The sequence below is a fragment of the Hippoglossus stenolepis genome, chromosome 17 (assembly GCF_022539355.2).
Source record: "Hippoglossus stenolepis isolate QCI-W04-F060 chromosome 17, HSTE1.2, whole genome shotgun sequence".
Taxonomy (NCBI): domain Eukaryota; kingdom Metazoa; phylum Chordata; class Actinopteri; order Pleuronectiformes; family Pleuronectidae; genus Hippoglossus; species Hippoglossus stenolepis.
The window spans coordinates 12,984,091-13,003,275 of record NC_061499.1 but is presented as its reverse complement, the minus strand read 5'-3'; the positions used below and the strand labels follow the sequence as shown (position 1 = coordinate 13,003,275).

Genomic DNA, 19,185 nt, shown 5'->3' with positions numbered 1-19,185 from the left:
CAGGAGTCGAGCTCGACGTCAAGTCTGTGGAATTGTAGTGCATACTGGAATTTGTTCAACTTTTAAGGCCAAATAGGAACCTCACTAAAGATCTAAGGCTATTTTAAGACAAAGGTGCAGAGGGGGAGTGTGGGACAGGGACACAGTAAACAGATACAGCCCTTTCACGGCGATACCTGAGTCAACAGTTGTTTTAAACCACGGAGCCCCGCGGGACGCTCGCAGCATGTCAACTCTTTGTCAAATAAAACCCAATGTTTTTGGCTACACAGACACAGGGAAGATGTAAAAATAATAAAAATTAAAGACAGCACAAGAAGACGTGGCTACAGCTGAGAAATATTCTGATGAGACCATAGAGTATAAATTGCATAAATGACTAATTATCATTTGGCCACAGGGAATAAACACACTCCTCTGTTAGGACAGACTATTGAGACGAACTGGTTGTGGCATTTGCACAGCCTGTAGTGACATTCAACCCTCCCAAAAGGGGAACAAATGAAATTTTTATTTGAAAAATATGAAGTACACTAAAGAAAAAAAGTCAATGCAGCATATATCAGGCTTATGAGGTACTTCATGAATATATATAGATATATCAACCTTTTTAGAAAAGCTCTTCAAAGTCATATTATTCCTTATATTTCCTATTGATAGCATAAAATACCTCGTCTGTTTTTTTTTTTTTCTTTTTACTTTTTGCCCATCCTCACATGGACATCTTTTTTGAGACTGCTTTGAAAGTGCAAAACACAAATACTGATCGTTCTATGCAGCGTCTACACGAAAGGTTGCATGATAATTAAAAATGGGAATAGATTCTTGTTTTCATGCGGCGCAGCGGATTCTTGTATGTTTGAATGTAGAGAGGACTCAGAGAAACCCACAAAAGGCACACATTCAAATCGACTATCGCCACACTGGATGATTTCCGTTCACACTAAAATGACAACAACCTGACGTTAACCGCCGCACAACCTCATATGTACCTTTCGCTGATGTTTACGATGATTTTGATTCATTGTAAAGTCCGGTAAAATGTGTATATTCCCTTTGAAAATGGTTGCATGCAAAACTATACGTCAAACCCTAAACAAAAATGGCGTCGAGTTCGGGTAATCATAGGAAAGAAAGGGGGGAAATTAACTGAATAAGAGCGAGGGACATTCAGCCCTGATTTTATTGCAGTACTGGGTTTAACACGGCAGAGAAATGGAGGCATTTGATCACATGGAGCGACGATCTGAATATTTCAACAATCTTTTTAAAGCAACCACAGAAAAGCTGGTTCCCACATCTCTCCATTTGATAAGTGTTCTGCTGACTAAGAGTCTCAAATGTTTCTCGAGCGTTGCCTTGAACTGCGTTAAGATGAAAAACTGACGTAAAGACGAACGAATAATTACCAACAACTCGTAGCTCTCACTCTGACATTATTGCTGTACATACGTCTTTTCCGAGAAAACCCTCATCGCCACCAAAAACATTCCTCTACATCACCAAAATGTATCTGGAATATTAACACACTCATAGTTTAAAGTAATTATTTAACATATGATTCAGTCGAGCCTATCGTTTGTTTCACAACATGTATGAATCCTTATTTGTGCTTGATTATTTTTTGTGGCTGCCAGTTGAAAAACAAAAGGACTTAAATGAAATGACGAGACTCCCGATTACAAAGATTTGGTCCCCTAACATGTCTCTAAAGCAACCGACCAGTCGAGGTTCAAGAAAAGAACAGTGCTCTCACGAGATATTGGCTTGTATTGGTTTGGTCACTACAATTTTTGATTTCGTTGCCGCGGTTAAAAATTAGGGATATTTAGCTAGCACCTGACACTGCTCTGAGGTAGTTTTTTTTCCAAGTTGGTAAATTAAAAAGCCAAGTCATTCTGAGGACAAGAAATGCTTTGAAAGAAACAAAACAAAACACGTTGCCCTAAGTCTTGCATGATTGGCTGCGTGTAAATCAACTGGATGGCATTGGTTTGGTTTGGTGAAGCTTGGTAGCAGTTCTCAGTCGAGGTCAGATTCACTGCAGCCCCGAGCGAGACCCCTGATATCCACCACGTGCAGCTTGGTCACATCTCGGTTCAGTTTGACCAAGTCTCAGCTCAGTTGACTCTCAAGAGCATCCACCGTCTTTGTCAGGTGCCAAAAGGTCGAAGGGTCTGAAGGTTGTAATTGTGTATTAACTTGTTAAAATGTGATTTAAAATTCAGCCAGTGTATTTGTTATCACACTGAGTAGAAACGAGCTGCATACGAGTTCCAAGGCGCTTGTAGAACAAAAGACAAAGAGGCTACAGCCAGGCGAGCAGCTCTGTGTGCTTAAGGTCGGCAGTGTTTCGAGATGAAGGCTCAAGTCAGCATACGGACATGCTCACGCTCATAAAGCCAACATGTTAATGTTAAGTTGGCTGAACTTAACCATGTCCACATTCATTGTTCAGCGTGTAACTAACTAGCACTGAACACAAAGTACAGGTGACAACATGAAGGTTACTTTTACATTTTGAACCAATTATGGCACAAGATGAAAAGTTAAGGGGTCACCCAAATCGAGGGGATTTATTGTCTGGGAAACCTGAATGTTTGTAGACAATATTGAATAAGATAGAATAAGCTGTGGAATGTAGAGGCATCATCTTTGGACTCACTTCCTTGGGATGATGATTGTCTGATCCATTAAAACTTAAAGATGTAAGTCTGGACCGTAGCTGAGGACTGAGACGCACTGGAAACATGAAGAAGCCGCATGTGGTGGACGTGAGAGGTCATTTCTTCAGGACTGCTGGAAACCCATTTGAATTTATACTTAATAATTCAGACGTGTAGCTAAAAAAACAACAACAACAGAGTATCTGAAAAACCTTGATACCACACTGGCGTCACACGGCTGCGGCTAACTGGATGGACATTGGCATGATAAACACTCATGGACAAGGTGATGCTTTGAAAAGGTTAATCTAGGCAAAGGAACGGGAGAAGTAGCTCGGCTGAAACCAACAGAGCGCCATGTAAAGCTGTCGTAAATGTGGGATAAAAAAAACTGTTAAGTAATACAATCAACTAAAGTACGGAACAGAATAAACAAGTGGCACTGCGCTAATTAGTTAGTGAATCAAACTCGGGGGAGGATTTTACACGATTTTTACATGATAACTCCGCTCAGACAGAAAGAAGTAGAAGACAAAAATATTCAACGGCAAACAAGATCCCACACAAAAGCAACCATCGTATATACGCACACGGCTCGTATGTTACAGCACCACTCAAGCACGGGAAAGATGTCCCCTCTTTGCCCCAGCGAGACAACGTTCGCCTCCTAAAGACTACAGCAGCCGACACCCAGACAAAGACAACTGCAGACTTCTATGTCTCGCAGTGAGAAGATATATTATATGAGCTGCGAATTAACGAAATATTAAAGAAAACATAATACTTTCTGCAACTGTTAAAGCCTATAAATTAAAAAGAAAGGAGAAAAGAAAAGGTTGTACACGAGAAGCAAACATGACTATAAATTGACTGGATGGATCGCCTATACAATATTACAAACCACGCAGGCTCTAAGTACATTCATAGTTATTATTTGGAGCTAGGAAAATAGGTCTGACTCTACAAGAGGTTTCTTTCTGTCAGCAATAGTTTCTCTAAAGGAAATGGGTTTGGAGGAAAGACATTAGTACACCGAGGGTAAAGGGTTTGGAATAAACTTGTGTATAAGTCGTCGCATCATCTGAAATCAAGCTATTTTGTCAATTCCAAAACTATTCAAAAGCCAGTCAGTAAACAGGCTGATCACTGTTTCAACCCTAAATTTTAAACATACAGACATTGAGGAATATCTGCTGAATGAAATTATCTTACGATATAGTGTGTTATTTACAAATCAGCCATTTGTAGAACCTGCTTTGTCCGGGTTCTGTCCACTCCAGATAACGGAAAAACAGCTGAACTGAGGTCGAGGTGTGCATTTAATTTACGTGTCTGATAAAAAAAAAAGTGTTGTCTAATAATTATGGTTCCCACTTCAGGTAATATGGACACCTAAGCACCTTGGGAACTGTTTTACTGAGGGAGCAGTGCCACATTCATCCAGGCTGGTGTATGTGTTTCTTCGAACTAGGGATGTCAAGAGAACCGATACTTCGGTACCAAGTCGATGCCAAAAGTGTCATGGTACTATTTTTTTTAACAGTACCAGAGGTTGCCGCTGCTTCGGGATCGGTGCAGGCACACTCAAGTATATAGGAGTGTTACTTTCCTATATGCCAGTGTTCTGCTTTATAATGTAATAAGTCTTTTCTTTTTATTTATTACTTGAAGGCTACATAGCCACTGTTTTTTGGATGTTCAAATATGTTAAATAAAGGAGTGTGTGATGAAGTAAATGATATTTATTGTTTTTTTGCAGTGGTATCGAATTGGCCATCGAGAATCGTGGAAATTTCATGGTATCGCTATCGACAGCTACAATGTTAGGTAATGTGACATCCCTACTTCAAACACATTCTCCATTTAGCTCATGATCAGGCAGATTGATGAAAAAGGTATAAAGCCTCTTCTGAATATCGATATGTCCGACACGGCTGGTTTCAGTATGATTTCCTATGCACACTGCCGCCTTCCTGCACTTTACCCCTCGCACAGCACTTTGGTATCGCGTCTCCAACAAACGGCATCATCCACAACTGGTGATTTTCAACTCATCCTGTCACGATTGTTTTTGCGTGAAGCACCTTTCACCCACATCAGTATGCAAAGGCAACCCACCCATGCGACTACAAAGTTTCACTCTTTCATTAACATTTAAAGGCATCAGGATTTTTTTTTTTTTTGAAGGATTACATGCTAAATGCTGGTCGGCTCAACAAGCACACATATTTGAGGCTCTGTGCATCTTTTATTTTGAAAAGCCTCCAATGCCAACTGCTTCTTTCTGAATAACAAAAGAAAAGGAGGGGAAAATAATGTCTGCCATTCTGCCACCTGATAATAGTCTTAATGCTGCGACAGGTACAAAGTCCATTCTTGTTTAGTGCAAAAATAACATTTGTCAAATGTTTTGAGTTTTATCTCCAGGAAAAAAAAAGCAATGCTATTGTCATCTGGTATTTTAAGGTGCTGGTATCGGTAACGAAAAAACACAAAAACAAACAAACAAACAAAAGAAGCAATGACGACAAGTAAACACAGGTCTCCTAAATGACATCTTGATGTTTGGAATTAGCAAAATTTCTTTTTGGGGACACCCGTTATTATTGTGGTCACAATGTCACTCAGGCATCTTCTGGAGAATGACCAACGCCGACTAGAACACTAACACCCAGGCATCCCTTTGAGAGACTGAACATTCGAGTACATGAACTCACGTGGATGCTTGTGGCAGCATCGTAAAGGCCGGCATTCACACAGAGAAGAGGACATTCACGTTACAGAATGCAGAGCTTTGTACTTTTGTACTAAACTGTACTTTAATTAGCAAATTAATAAATGTTCTGTGCTGAATTTGACCCGATCAGATTGACCTCGCTGCGTTACAAACATCTATTAACGTGAATTTCTCAGCTGTTTTCTCGTTTCTTTTGCGCTCTCAAGCAACTTTAATTAACAGTCTGTAAATGAACCCGAGTGGCGCTGTTCGTCAATTTGTCTACGACGCAGTGACCACACCCGATGTGAGCTCTGCATTCGCTGTCACACTTCTCTAGTGGAAAAAAAACGCATGTGTCGAGCAAATGTCCGTCATTTCATTGGTGCATAGAATTAAAGGAACAAATGCAGGGAAAAGCTGTGTGTGAATACAAACACACTTCAAGGATTTGGTCGTACAGCTAGACGCTCAAAACCACTAAAAAGGAAAGAAAAAAAAAGACATTCTCTCTTATCAGTTTGAGTAAAACTACTAAAAATCACAAGGACAAACTAAGAAAAGCACGTTGGACATCACGCACGCCAAGCGTTTTAAACCTCTACTGTAAATGCAAGACTCAAACAATGCCAATTAGAGAGATAGCAGGGGTAATTATACAGAAATGGCCAGTGTTGTGATGTTACCATAACACTTAAAACAGGTAACAAGAGGTAGAACACACGGCCATTTCCATACAATTACGCCAGTGTCACACAGTATGGCCGAGTCTCCTGCTTGGATTGAGGAACTACATCTATAGAAGCCATACCAACGTTCTGCTATCAAAAGTGCATCCAAATCTACATGTTGTGAGACCAGCACCCATAAGAACAATATTGACATCATAACAGTAAATATCAAGTAGGTGATTTTTTTTTTTTTTTAAGAATGCCCCACAAACACAGTCAGTCGGCTTTTTTCTAGTTGCTTTGCAGGTAATGAGTTCAGAGGGTAACGGGGAGAGGTCGTCAATTTGAGAGAGAAGAGAAGAGAAGATCCTCAAAATGATGAAGCTTCCTTTAGCGTACGAGGAAAAAGCTCTGTGGACCAAATCCAGTGAGGATTTTAAAGGTGGTTTACAGTGAAAACTTCTAGCACCTAGAGATCAACATGTCTTGTTGTGCTTCCATGTCTTTTTTTCGATTATTAAATCATGTAAAAGTTTGTAATCTTGTTTGGCTAAGAAAGATCGTGTGTTACAAAGGATACACCCAAGTTTTTTTTTTTTTTAAAGGTTATAAAATCTACAATGTTACAAATAACCACATAAATACTTCATCCCGTTAGAAAGGCATGAAGATGCTGATAAGCACTAAGAAACGCTACTAAATGCAACATGCTAAAAAAAACATAGATAACAAAAAAAAGGCCCTGATTATCTACCTCTATAAATGACCTAAATTCCTGTGAGATAACCCACTGTTAAATCTCTTGGATACAAATGATGCATAGTTAGAAAATAGACTACTTGCCTCTGATCAGGGCTTTGTGAACATTCGCCAGCTTAACTTAGTAGTAAAACTTAGGTGGGGTGTTAGGAAACGTCTAGAATTATTAGTAAGACTGTAACAGTCTCCAAAAGGCAAGAGGATATTTGCATTTAAAATCTGTATACAAATAGACAGTGTTAATTTAGACTACATGTGGGCCAGTCACTTTAACAAAAATCTTTATAGTATTTTCAGCAGCCTTCACTGAAAGCTTATTCAAAATATACCTTATTACCAACATTACTATATATAGTATAAAGACTCACAAAAAGTCATTTGCATAAAACCCAAGCTTTTGTGCGACGACTGCTCCCGTTTCCCGGAGCAAACACTATAATTCAAGAGTTTTTTTTAAAGGAAATTTCAATCAGTTAAACTCAGCTTTCACTCCCCTGTACCGTACGCCCGGATATCGATACGCCACGCAAACGTTGCTCTGACAAAGACACCGCAGAAAACGCTTGTTCTGCCGAAGAAGGGTTAATGTGTACAAGTAGGAGAAAGGAACAATTGTCACGAATGCCTAAATGTCTAAAAAGATGAGTCAGCTACATGCATATTCATTACAAAATAAAATGATTGAAATTAAAATAGACTATAAAAACGGAAGGAAGGAAAACTGATTTCATCAAGATCCCTTCTATGTTGATTTCTACATCGTGTGTGTGTGGTTTTATCAACATGGCTCAGAGTACATTAGAAAGGAGTCCTTGTTGGGATCCAGTCCCGATACACTAGTTCTCGTACGGGAATTACTGGTGCAACTTTATCAGTTCTGGAGGATAAAATTGCTGCACTTTAAATCTGGACACTAAAAGCCACCCCATCTAGAATGAACGGTTGGTTCGAGGTTTGAAAACAAATCTGACTCGAGGAATCCTTTTGTAAGTTGTCACCAGATTTGGCATAAAATGGTCGTCACGGTCAATCAAGGACAAATACTGAAAACCCAGCAGATGTGGGACAAATATATCATCGTATTTTACATAGAAATGACGATAGAAAGGTGGTCTTAAATGGCACTTTTCATCACATAGTGCCCTATGTGAAAAATCACACACATCCTCAATATATTAAGTACTTTTGTCCAGGTTAAGTACCCACTCTGGTCAGTGCACTTTGCTTTGATTGGCTGATAAATAATGTTTGTCAGAGGAGCGAAACATCAGGCATATAAACAGTGAACGGGACCCCTCATCTTTTTGACGTCTCCTTCGCCCTTCGAGCACCAAGACCATGACAAACAATAAAAAACAGGAGGAGGGTGAACAGCTTAATTAGAAACCTCCCCAATGTAAAATGTTAATTCCCACTTGTTTAGAAATGGTAGATTTCACCCATCAGTGTAAAAACTTTTCCTCTTCCTCTCAGACATATTCCCCTACAACAAGTACAAACACACGAATGCACAACATGTCACAACATGTATATAGAACCTCCTCTAACTCAACCCCCGCGAAAGAGGGATTCTTTTGCATCGTAATCTAATAGCTGGCTTGGTTTGGGTGGGTTAGGGGCTCAAGTACAATTGTAGATGTATGGGCAGCTGACAGGTTTGTTAAGTAGGAAGATCACGATGTAAAACCACTGTGATGTTATCTAGAGCTGACGGCGAGACAGCAGGGGGATTATGGTAGTGTGTTCCATCAGTCTCACCCACGCCACCCTGGGGTTGTATGCTCTCAGGCAAAGTACATGGTGCGCAGCGTGTCCTGGTGGATCTGAACGGCCTTAGCCAAGGCTTGCTGGTCGCGCCCATTGCTCTGGCCTGAGGTATGACTTCCTTCAGCACTGAAATTGTGAAAAGTTGAAAATTAGGGTCCTCCACGTCCATTGTGTGAGGTTTACAGACAAGGTTTACAATACAGCAAATGCCATTGAATTCTTACCTATCATGCTCTTTGTCCACCAGGTGATAGCGAGCCCTGAAAGCCACCAAATGGGCGTAGTAGGCTGGTGCTGGGATGGAAACTGACCGGGTGCAGCGCACGTAAGTGTGGCAAAGCTGGTAGGTGAGAACCTGCAGTTCGTCTGCAGTGAAGTGGTTGTCGTCCCAGAGCACGTGGTAGTGAGACGGCCGGCTGGTGCCCTGCAAGGAGAAACAATGAATGACAGGTGTTGAGCCAAAACCCATTGATCCATTAATAATTGTTACCCTAAATGTTTTGTCCTTTTTTCTCAAATAACTCAGAGAAACATGCCATGCTTCACTTGGTGATTGAGTTCCACTCGATCCTAATCCTATTTTTACCTGAATTCCAGCGTGACTGCAAAGGTAGAAGTCAAACTCGGATGGGTGAGTAATTTTCGTATCCACCGTGGTGCCTGCAGGGATGTTGCCGCTCTTCCCAACCTGCAGAAATACACCAAAAAATGTGTTAGTGCCTAAGTACCAAGACAAATTACAACACAGTGGCAATGGGCTCGCTCTCACTTTAGAGCTAGGCTATGAAACAATCAACATTCATATTAATTTCAATGATGCAATACTGACCCTCTCATTTCTGTCCATACAGAACAGTCTTGTGTGGTGTCTCTTTTGCACGACAACAAAGGTGATACCGGGCTGGTAGTCCTTCTCTAGTTTGATGCAGGCCTCACGGATGGCCAGCAGTTCATGCTGAAGAACCTGCACAAGTGCAAGTCAAGAATATATTGAGGATTAATAAGCTGAAAGGATGTGGATTTGGAAGAAATCAGCAACACAAATTTGTCTAGATTTTCAGGGAACATCCTCACTGTGCAAGCCACCTGGTTAAACTGGCCCTCGGAGATGCCATCGCGGTAGTAGATTATCCTGGTGGGCTTGAAGCGGGTGGACTTGTAGAACTGAATGAGAAGCTCCCTCACCATGGTGGCCAAGTCCTGGATGATGTCCTGACGGTGCTGCTGCACCCGGACTGTGGCACAGTATCTGCTCGGGTGGGCATCCATACTACCAACAACCTGAAGAGGAAGAGCAAATATCCTTAGTATAACATCAAAGTTATCCAGAATGTAAATGAAATGAAAATGCGATGTCAGAAATTAAAGGGTGATCCGTTTTGATTACTTTTAACATCTCTCGTTTGCTGGGGAATTTATGTGCAGACAATAATACGGTTGGATGACGATTTCTTACGTCTCAGGTCCTGTGCTTATAAATGCTTATAAAGTCGTGATGGCTGATGTTTTAAGCACAAATTGCCTACTTTCAAATCCAACTTTGATTTGACAACATTGTTTCTGGCAACTTGTCAAATATTCAGAAGCTTAATTTCGAGTCTCCGTGCAGGGATGTGTTTCAACTTTCAGGAACTTGTGTGTATCTTTGCGCTTGGCAGTGGATTCTTGCTTGAAACATACAGCGACTGATGGGAGCAGCTGAAACTCAACCTTTAGGTAAATGTGGAGACCATTAAACTAATGCAATGAGCTGAAAGAAGCTCCACAGCTGCAGGGATGGTCAGTTATTCTCTGTAATTTCAGCTATAATGATATTACACCTCACTTATTGGAAGCTACTCTGTTCATGTAGTGTTGCAATGTTACTTACAGCAGCGATGGAAGGCTTTTTTCCATCTCCTGCAGGCGGATGAGTCACATCTGCACCGAGGAAGATTACTGGCTGCTGGAACACCAACGGCCTGGAGCAAATACACAGTGCAGACAAAGGGGCAACGGGAAAAAAACAAAAACATTTTGGTTATGAGACTCATGTGGGCATCATCGTGTTACTGTCAGGGTTTCAATTAGAGTGTAGTAGTATGTCCACTAACCTGCCCTGTGGGAGCAGGATGTTATTGACGCCACCCAGCTTCACATTGATCTTCAGACAGAGGTTGGAGAGAGTCTGAGGTGTCGTCTTCTGAACATTCTTCACCTGCACACACTGCGTGGCCATGCCGAGTACAGTGTCCCCGACACGCTTCACTTCAGCTACGACACAAAAACAAATAAAAGATGTCAATAAACTGAACATGATCAAGTGCGCACACAGCTACACTGACCAATCACAGCCATTGAAAACTTTCAGGCGCCCTGAAAGTGGTTTAATTTGGCCGTTGTGCACGTTATGAAACAGGTTTACTGATGTTTAAAAGACTGGGAAGGGAACAGGAGAGCAGATGGGGAGGACCACAGAGAGAATGTGGTTGATTTAGCCCTTTTTTCCTTGTGGTTATCTCCTAAAGCAGAAATAGAAGCAGTTAAACTTACTCAGCAGGCTCTGATGCAGAAGCCAGGTTCGGATAAACCAGAGCAGCTGCCAAGGCTTCAAATATAACTCTGATCGCACAAATCCTCACTGATTTAGTTTGTGCAAGTTTTGCCTTGCCATAAAATCAATTAGAGTTTGTGATTTCAATCAGCATGACACTGATAACACAATTACTTTTATAACTACCTAATTTGCATGCCACCTTTGACTCATTATTCAGACAAATACTGTTTATATCCAGTATACACAGTTATCTTACTGTTAGCAGCTCTAACTGTTGGAAATGTTAATTTGTAGAAGAAGCAGATTGTCCACAACTTAAAAGAAGTTGGATACAAGCTCGTACCTTGAGAATGAGAAAGTGTTGACTTCACTTCACAATAATTAATTTCTTAGGCTTTAAATTAAGATTATGAATCTTTGGGAGAAGAAAACATATTTTTCAAATAACAACAAACAGTAGTAGTAGTAGACCCCTCACCGTAGACAGGCGTCTTCCCCGGCAGGATAACCACGACCAGCTGGAGGCCCTGGTAGGTGTACTTGAGGTGCCTGAACATGGGCTCCACGCTGTCCGCTCCCTGGGCGTACTTACAGAAGCAAGGCTGACCCTGGATGGGCATCCCTGCATCCCTGGAGATCTTCCTCAGCTGATCTGTGAAGGCTCTGAGACAGATGAGGAACTTGTTTATTGTTTATTCATTCAGACAAAATTAAAAAGACGGAGCCACATCACAGCAAAATCAAGAGCAGGTCATGGACTCCAGAGCATAATGTGGAGCCTGCACGGCTGTAAACCGGAATTGAAAATCTGACACCTAAATAAAACTGAGTCTACCAGCCTTTCTTTGCACTATATTTGGCATCGAACATGATGAAGCTTGTAACATACTCTACATACAGTTACGTACATAAAAGCAAAGGATAAAGCCTGGCTTATGCATGGCACAGCTGTACATACTTAACGTGTGCTCTTAAAACAGAAGCACAAATCAAGTAAGACAACCTCATTGCCCTTGCTGCGCTGCAACATTTGAAAATCAAGCTATGCTCACACCTGTTAAATAGCCAACAAAGAGCAGCTGTATGCTGGAGAAGATGCACTCTATGCATGTCACTTACTTGAGCAGGAGTTCAGTACATTGTCTCTGTGGTGCGAAGCAGGCGATGGCCCACACTTTGATCTCGATGCCAGTGTGGAACTGCTTGTTCCTCATGTCCCATACTCCCTGGATAGGTGTGGCTATTGCTTTGTTCTGCAAATTGTAAAAACAGCCGTATTAGAGCTAATCACTGTGCAGAAGACGAGGTTAGAAATGTAACTTAATATCAATGAATGATCTGCGTGGAATTAAATGCTTGAGGAGTACATCAGCAGTTGCTCCACGTACCCTGCCTCCATACAGGATAGAGGGGGCCTGCAGGACGCGGCCGTTCACTTCCGTCATCTCGTCTCTCACCATCACTCCGAACTCGCGAACGTAAGGGTCAGTGTTGAAATTGGCACTTCTCATCTGAAAGAAAAATGAACTGTGAATTTCTTACCTTACGCTTCATCAGAAAAACTGCAAACTAAATTAACATTTCAATTAAGAATTATTTTTCTTTTCTTCCAAAGTTTTCCTGATATATCAGACAATGGTAAAAAACTGTTCACATTCATGCCTTGTCTGTACTACTACAGATATTTTTTGAACTAAGAAGAGGTATAATAGGTGTATTATTGCAGTGCCAAAAGGCACAGTGAAACATTTTGGGTGAACCTAAATTATGTGCTGGTGCCCCTAAATGCAAAGGTTAGGCGCACCGGTGTAACCAATGTAAAAAGTTAGTCTGGAGCCCTGGTCCTCAGGGTCACGACAGTCAGGAATACCGACAGCTGGTTGGTAAGACTATTTGTTGAGCAGCAACAGCTGTCATGTGTGCATGTTTCAAAGTTCTCTGGTGTGGGGAGTCATGTGTCAGTGGACCGGCTACAACCATTGATTTTACAAGCCTTTGTTGTTTGGGGTTATTTGGGTCATGTTTTCATAGAGTTCGTGATTTTATCACCTTGGCCGTGTTTTTGCTACATGCCCCAGATCACCGGGCAACCACTATCGATGAATCCTGGCAACTAGCAGCACAGTGTCAACATTCCTACTGTTTACTGTGTCAAACTGATACAGAGACAGTGTCAAACCTGTGGAAAACAAGATTTTTGGCATTTATCGCCCAATGACTCACCAGTTTGCTAATCTCGTCCTGACGGTCTGGTGCAGATCGGGCTGTGGCGCGGATCATAGTGGATGTTTGATTGTCTGTCAGTTTTTTTATGCAGCGCTGTCCTGCCACTATGTTACACACCTGGAGTGGACGCACAAAGCAAAACACAACATGTGAATCAGGTCACTCTTGTAAAAGCAAACATTGTGAGCACAAGACGTTGATATTTACCTCTAGAGGTAGGTAGGTGTGCTTCTGCTCCTGTCCCACCTGTAGACATGGGAGGTGGGGGTATCGCAAGATGAGCTTGTACTTATCTTTGAAGTACTGTGCTACTGTGCATTCAATAGTTTGGCCGTTCTCCTGCTGCAGAGGGAACCTATGGGAATAAATAAATGAAACACTCAATATGCCTGATGGTCATTTTCACTTAGCAGACTTTTCATAATGAGAATTCTCACACCGGTTATCGATGTTATTGATTGTTTATTATACATTCCTTCATCAACATGCATTTTACATTTTGTGTAACAACACTTCATTCTTACGTTTGGTGGCTGGCAGGTCTTCTGGTAACGTTGCACACTCTGTACTTCCTCTTCATCTGCCCACAGTGAGTGATCTCCACCTTCAGACCTGGACAGAGGAGACGAGAGTTGGAAATTCCCCCACTGTCCGTTGATCCTTCAAAATTAATTGGTGGACACAGTTTATATTACGTTGACCGGGGGGATGTTCATCGGCAATGCGGCCAATTTAGCACCTTTGCCGCAATATTTGCCAACTTTTCAGAGCTAAATCTAGAGACTTTTTGGAAAGAACTTAGCTACATTCCATAACAAGTCTCCAGTATTGCCCCACAAATGCAAGGTTCTCTACAAAAGGTACACCTCTCGAGGCATCTGATTTAATTGACCTCAGAGCTGCTGACACAGACCTGCATGAGACTTTAACTTTGTTTCTCTCTGACTCATCATTTTGTATGTAAATGTGACTGAAATGACAGTACAGCCCCCGTCTTTGTCTAATACATGTTTATGGGGATTTTGTCAGATGATGTTGCTGTTATATAATCAGGATTTTAGAAGACAAGACCCGAATCTTTGAAAAAGCTGGTAAACATGTCGTCTTAATTGTCTCATTTACGTCACTATTTCCCTCTTGTTCCACTTTGTGGCAACAGCAACAGAAAAACATGTAAATGACAAAAATATGACCAAACTTGTTTCAGCCATTTACTTGGTTTTCACCTACTCTTGTATTTTTAAAGACACTTCACCTAGAAAACCCTACAAAATAAAGACTGTCAAAATGAGTCATTACACAATGAACACAACGTTACTTACCTTTGATTTCCTTTGTAAATTTAACTCGTTGAGAGTCTGTTAAGGGCTTCTGTTGTTCTTCAATGCTTTTGAAATCCAAGACCTCACACATGAACTCAATTACAGGCTGGGCTTTGTAGAATGCAGTGGCGGAAACTGCAAGCAAAACAAGGACACAGAGATGAGATTCACAGGAACACCACTACTTTACACAAGCACTGCAGGAGCGACGTGAAAATTACCATCAATGTTGAGCATCATTTTCCAGAGGGAAGGCCTGACAGACTGATGGAAGCCAAACCACACCTCTCTGCCACCACCGAGGGGGTTCGAACATCCCTCTGATGGAGTGAAGAAAGAACGGCCCACTGGGGTATACCTTTAACAGAAAAAATGAAACCTGGTTAACATGTTTAGAGAAACGGACGCTATTCGATGAACAGGTTGAAAGAAAGACACTTACTAAAGACACAGAAAAAAAATGTGTTGTCATGCTAACTATCTCTGTCTATAGTAAGATAATTGTGCTAAAAACCTATAACGACAGCCCATCACTCATATATGAAACAAGATCCAATAATCTAAGACCCACCTCATTGAGGGCAAATGCCTCATGACCACATCCAAGGCTTGAATGGTCTCAAAGGGGACACTGGGAAGCCGCCCTGCCAGTGCCTCGTGCAGAGCTTGCAGACTAACGCAGGACATCCACTTGATGGATACTTTGAAGCTGCGGTCCTTGCCCTCACCAGGAATGGTCACTTCAAGCTCTACCTGTGTGTTAGATGGGAAAGAAAATAAATAGACATCATTTTTTTTGCGGATTTTCACGAGTGGAGATTGTATTGCTGGTTGTCCTGGTGACGACATACCTTGTCTCTGCCTATGGGTAAGGGCATGGCTGTGTAGAGATTCTTCCTCCCATCATACACTGGCTTTCGATCACCAAAGATCTGTGTTTTAAAGTGCTGGACCATGTGCTCCACAATTTCACTGGGAACGAAATGAAAAAGAAATTACCACAGTGCCCGAAACATTCCAACACGGATTCACCACATGCAAGCAGCTGCTAAAGGACTACACGCGTGTGTGTGTGTATATACCGATTGACCCTCCTGGGGCATTTCTCGGGCTTGATGTCGATGTCATAATGGTAGACCTCCAGTTTGGGGATTTCCATCTCAAAGAAGTTGGCCTGGAGCTTGATTGTCCTGCCCATGGTGCCAAAGTCTGGCCGTGATGGTGGCTTGAACACATATTCTGGCACCGGTGAAGATGGGGGATCTAAAAAAGTTGAGATCAATTGACAGATGAGACATTTCCCACAATATTTAAACCAGTGTGCAATATTTATTGATCTCATAAATAACATGTATGCTCACAAATGTAACTGAAAGGGTTCACTAACAGATACAACAAATAAGTAGTGTGTGTTTTTCAACTGATGTTAACAGAAAAAAGGCGTATGGGAGACTTGTACTAATATTTTTAATCTTAACAGTTTTCACAGTGTCAGAAAACAATACACTGTTCACATGAGCATGATTGAGTAACTTTAGAGAGGTAATAAATGTATATTCTTCTTTTTAATGGCTACCTTGATGAAATGATCCAAGATATATGCAAAATATATATATGTATGCAACTATGCGATTGTTTTGTGGGATGTAGTTTGTGGTGCTGTTGAACTGTATCCTAGATAAATATCTTTCAGTGAGTATTAAGCTTTTGAAGGGGCTGGAAAAACTCTTAGCTCTTGATAAGATATGTGAGTACGTGAACCTTCCCACCAGCCAATTTAGAGGCAGCTTGTTCCTTTTAAACCGTTAGGGACATTTTGATGTGTCATCCTGGATAAGATGTTATAAGCATTCATCATTGGTCAACATTCTGAACCAAGAAGCTCCATATCTGCAACTTCAGATGTTACGGTCAGGCAGAGGGAGAGCACTCTATCCATTCCCCTCAGTGCCTTATCTTTGTGCTCCAGCTCTGTTCATTCACGCACAATAACACCCATAAAACCTAATAATATATGGTAGGCATTATTGAATGGCCTTTAGTGTGTAAAAGGGCACTGCTATTGAGTGCACAAAATGGGGTGCGTTTAAAAGGAAATTGTCAATCTGAAACCACGCCGTCTCCTCTAGAATCTCATCTGTGGCACCACATTACCTGTGTACTATTTCCTGGACAATTTCAATATTCGGCAAGACAGTTAAAATGTACTTTGAATGAGAATGACTGTGACAATAGAAGGATTAGAAAAAAGCGTAATGCAGTTGGCCACTTAAACTGGCCCACAGCAGAGACCAGTTTAAGGCTTCATGGCCCAAATATGGGAAGCGCTTACCGGAGCTTAATGACCCGGAGGAACGGGCGGGCTCGGTCATCTCGGTAGCTACAGGGGACAGAAATGACATGTTATGATTGCACAAAATAAAAATCCACTTGGTCTAATACACACTGTCCTGACACATACAGGGGAGTGAACATGGACATTTGAGTCCCTTATCAAAAGGACAGACATGTAGAAATCGTTGGTAATTTCCTTGTGTAGCTGGTGGCCATAAGTGGAGATTGCCACTCATCTTTACTTGTATGTCAGCAAACACTTGCTTCATCTCAGTATATGTCTAGCTCTCTTATCGCTTCCAGAACACCTCCATCCACAATCAAGGGCGACTTTTAAAGAAACGCTTATCAATATACACACAGGAGTGATGGTGCAAGCGGCCAATCTGACTCTGCCCGAAACCACCCGCTCTCCTGGGAAGAGACTAATGCTGGATGTGAATTCATACTTCAGCTCAGCAACAAAACAAGAAAGACGCCTCCTGTGACATAGCAAACAAATACTACAATAGTAACTAAATGTGACACAAATACAATGTGTTCTTTGAGATCCAGAATAATAATGGAATGATTTAGAGAAAACCCTCTTTGATCAGAAAATGTTAAAATAATCTATCCCAGTCTGCTTGTCAGGTGTTGTAACTGTAACTGTATCTAACCCGAGCCAATGTCCTTAACATGTTCAATGTCACACAGTCTGTGTTACATTAACAGGGAGATTTGTTTACGTGTTTATTCCGTGGACAGAAACAATGTCAACACAGCTACATCTGCCTCCCTTAAGAGGACAGTGCTAACCAAGCATTGCTAAGATTGGTGAGATTAGATAGCATTATCACAGGCTACACTTCTGCCTCAACTCTGTGCTTAGTGTTGAGATGATCTCACCGCGATCTGTTTGTAATCGTGCGATTTACCCAGACGATACAAACCAATCGATCGCACCTCCCGAGACGACATCTGAAAGCTAACAGCAAGTTGCCGAAACGAGGCACCGCTTAAGCTAGCTCGGCTAGCAGCGGCTCGTTGTGGCTGCACGCTAGCTAAGATTACCTCTCCTCCTAATGCCTCCACTTAAAGACGGGGAACGAGATGTTCTTAATCACAGGGATCGCTCGACTTCAGTGATAAACGGCCGTGAGACGGGACCGGGGGTCTGTCTGTCTGCAACGAGCCGCTGCAATGTGGCAGCAAAGGCGCTACAACTAGTGAGTCGGTTTTTTTTTTTCTTTAGCTAGCCGCATCAATTAGCTGATGCTAACGTTAGCCGCAGCACTTACCTCCGGGAGAGGAATACATTTTGTCGACTTTTCTCTGAGCGTGAGTCGTGGACGTGCGGATACTCCACTTTATTTTGGCCGAATCCCACCGAAACTCATGCGTGGTCGAAGGGGTGTTGATGTACACGGAGCGGATGGAGGAAAGCCGGCTCGGAAAGAAAGCTATTTAGTTAGCGAAGTGGTAAATGTGTGGAGACTCTCATCCTCTGCGCGGCCCCATCCCCCCAACACACAAAACAGCAGTGAGAGGGCCATGCACGACAAGAGGCTTCCCTGCCGCCCACTTCCGCCTTTGGTCACTTCCGGTTAGACAAGCGAGCCCAGGCGGGTTTTTTTTCGAGGGGAAACTGTGTGTTTATTCCACCTTTTCAATTATTAAAAATGATGAGACACTTAACATATATATCATAGTCACATTCTTTAAATGTGTCCACGCGTTTTGGACATTATTCTATAGCTCAGTTTGTGTGTCTATAGATGTGAACAGGAGGGGGAACTATCTTGCTGGATGACCTTCTCCGTGACGTCAGACGCGGGACGCGCGCTCTCAGCCGCGACCCCGATTCAAATGGAAAAACCGCAGAAAACGCGATTTTCTTGATTCAGTAAACTTCTTGAAAACACGTGTTTGGCGCTATATCGCGTGATGAACATGAATATTCCAGTTTAATAAAGTATTACGAGGCAAACAGAGTTGGTAAACAAATGTCAACAAGCGAACACCGCAGGAAGGAATTCGTGTGTTCTCACAGGGGAAGTACTTCCGGGGTGACAGAGAAGGTAAGCTAACTGCTAACACCTGAGTTTATTTACTAGTGGTAATTTATATACACACTTTATATGTGAGAAAAATATAATGTTTCCTGAAGGTTCAACAAGCCGGAGTAGTTTGGTGAGATTCACTGTTG

General features: G+C 41.9%; 1 protein-coding gene across 8 annotated transcripts; it reads right to left on the bottom strand.

Annotated features, from left to right (window-relative positions):
* Window positions 1-641: 641 nt before the first annotated feature.
* On the bottom strand, window positions 642-18,531 carry ago2 (argonaute RISC catalytic component 2). Of its 8 annotated transcripts, none has more exons than XM_035182212.2 (20): window positions 18,278-18,531; window positions 16,996-17,043; window positions 15,746-15,926; window positions 15,515-15,635; window positions 15,235-15,416; window positions 14,885-15,021; window positions 14,664-14,798; window positions 13,866-14,001; window positions 13,549-13,696; window positions 13,339-13,458; window positions 12,483-12,626; window positions 12,235-12,368; window positions 11,594-11,778; window positions 10,673-10,832; window positions 10,450-10,540; window positions 9,654-9,860; window positions 9,409-9,543; window positions 9,166-9,267; window positions 8,804-9,003; window positions 642-8,705 (listed from the first exon to the last, which is right to left on the bottom strand). In XM_035182212.2, exons 1-20 carry the CDS (start codon window positions 18,294-18,296, stop codon window positions 8,597-8,599), a joined length of 2,694 nt encoding a protein of 897 aa, XP_035038103.1. In that variant the 5' UTR covers window positions 18,297-18,531; the 3' UTR covers window positions 642-8,596. The 8 variants fall into 8 exon arrangements, with proteins under 8 accessions (XP_035038103.1, XP_047200047.1, XP_035038104.1 ...); XM_047344091.1 differs by having other exon boundaries at window positions 9,666-9,860; window positions 18,278-18,530; XM_035182213.2 differs by having other exon boundaries at window positions 12,504-12,626; window positions 18,278-18,530.
* Between the last annotated feature and the right edge of the window lie 654 nt (window positions 18,532-19,185).